The following is a 1,493-nucleotide window of genomic DNA, read 5'->3' on the forward strand; positions in this document are numbered from 1 at the left end:
TTAAAGTATACAACTATAATATAAGCAACTCAACGATAGATCAGTACTTAGCAAGAAATTGTAATAATTGAATGATTACATTTTTAACGGTTATGTAGTAATTTTGTTTTATTCATAAAATATATCAGTTATTAAGGCTATGAAATTTTAACACATAATTTTCATATTTAGGTTATTCTATTATACATTTAACTAATTAGTAAAGCAGTTTGTATAACATATAGTTTTTAAACAAGGCAACAATCAATAATGATACTTAAACAGTTCTTCATGAATTCACTACTACCTATATATTGTCTTTTAAATAACTGGTACATGACATAAAATACATAGTGATTATAAACATAAAGTAACTAGAGCCAAATTGTATTCATAGTTACTTATTAGACAAATTAGTTACTTAAAACTTAAAAGGTGAACATTCACACATATAAATAAGAAAAAATTAAATTATAACACATTAAAGAGAACTATAATAGAATACATTTTGAATATTATGAAAAACTAAGAGCAGCTAAGTAGTTTAAAATAGATTTAAATTGATTTTGATTGTTGTCTGTAAGTAACCAAGTCAGACTCAATTTCAAAAACAGCAGCATCATGGTCCATTAAACGATTCACAAATTGAGAATTACGGAATGCAGCAGCTGGTGTTAAAACACCTCTATACAACATAATATTTTAATAATATTTTAAACTATATTATTTTTAAATAAAATGTTATACCCTTTAGGAATATTAATTTGATCTTTTATTATAGTTATTGCTCCCAAGATAACGGCTTTACTAGTGAATCCATAACCTGGGTTTTTAGCTTTGACCTATAAATATAAAAAAATTTCAAAGACAGGTATAATTAACATTGATTTAATATAATATATCCCATAATATACACATAATTATTTTAAAAAAATTTACCTTAACAATAGTTTTTCTTGTGGTAGTATTATCTTTATGTGTTATTTTCTTAAGAATAGCAGGAGGCTTGACACATGTTGTCCCGTGACCAATTAAAGTTAACGTCATACGTGAATTTTCCAATATTTTTTCATTTGGACCAGTTTTTGTTGCAATCCCAAATGAAAATAATTTTGGAAACTAAAATGTATTCAAAATTACAATCATTAGTTTTAAAAAATACTACTATTTAGAATTAGAGCGGCCTTAAGATCATGGTCAGAGAAATTGTAAGAGCGCCCATTTTTAAAAAAAATATATTATAAATTAAGAGGACGTGATACCCGCATGTGTTGTCTCTGTCTTACAAGTGCGTAACATAGTAAATTTTACGCTCAGCAGAACACGTGTAGCTCCGTTAGTTTAAAAATTAGAGCAAATTGATCTCTTATAAAATCTAAAGGTAAGATTATTATCTAGACAACCTCATATGATTTTTATTATATTTTAATTTTAACACGAGTTATAAGTATTTTAAGATGAATAAAAAATTTACAATAATAAAATACTCATAACTCGCGTTAATATTAAAATAT

General features: G+C 25.3%; 1 protein-coding gene across 1 annotated transcript in view; it reads right to left on the reverse strand.

Moving 5' to 3' along the window:
• LOC100167533 (saccharopine dehydrogenase-like oxidoreductase) overlaps positions 1–1,493 on the reverse strand; it is a 6,965-nt gene continuing 5,472 nt past the window's right edge. The window contains 3 exon segments of the mRNA XM_016807665.2: positions 1–664; positions 727–821; positions 919–1,098. Coding sequence (XP_016663154.1) covers positions 535–664; positions 727–821; positions 919–1,098 — 405 coding nt within the window. The 3' untranslated portion in view covers positions 1–534.

This window comes from Acyrthosiphon pisum, chromosome X (genome assembly GCF_005508785.2).
Source record: "Acyrthosiphon pisum isolate AL4f chromosome X, pea_aphid_22Mar2018_4r6ur, whole genome shotgun sequence".
NCBI classification, from domain to species: domain Eukaryota; kingdom Metazoa; phylum Arthropoda; class Insecta; order Hemiptera; family Aphididae; genus Acyrthosiphon; species Acyrthosiphon pisum.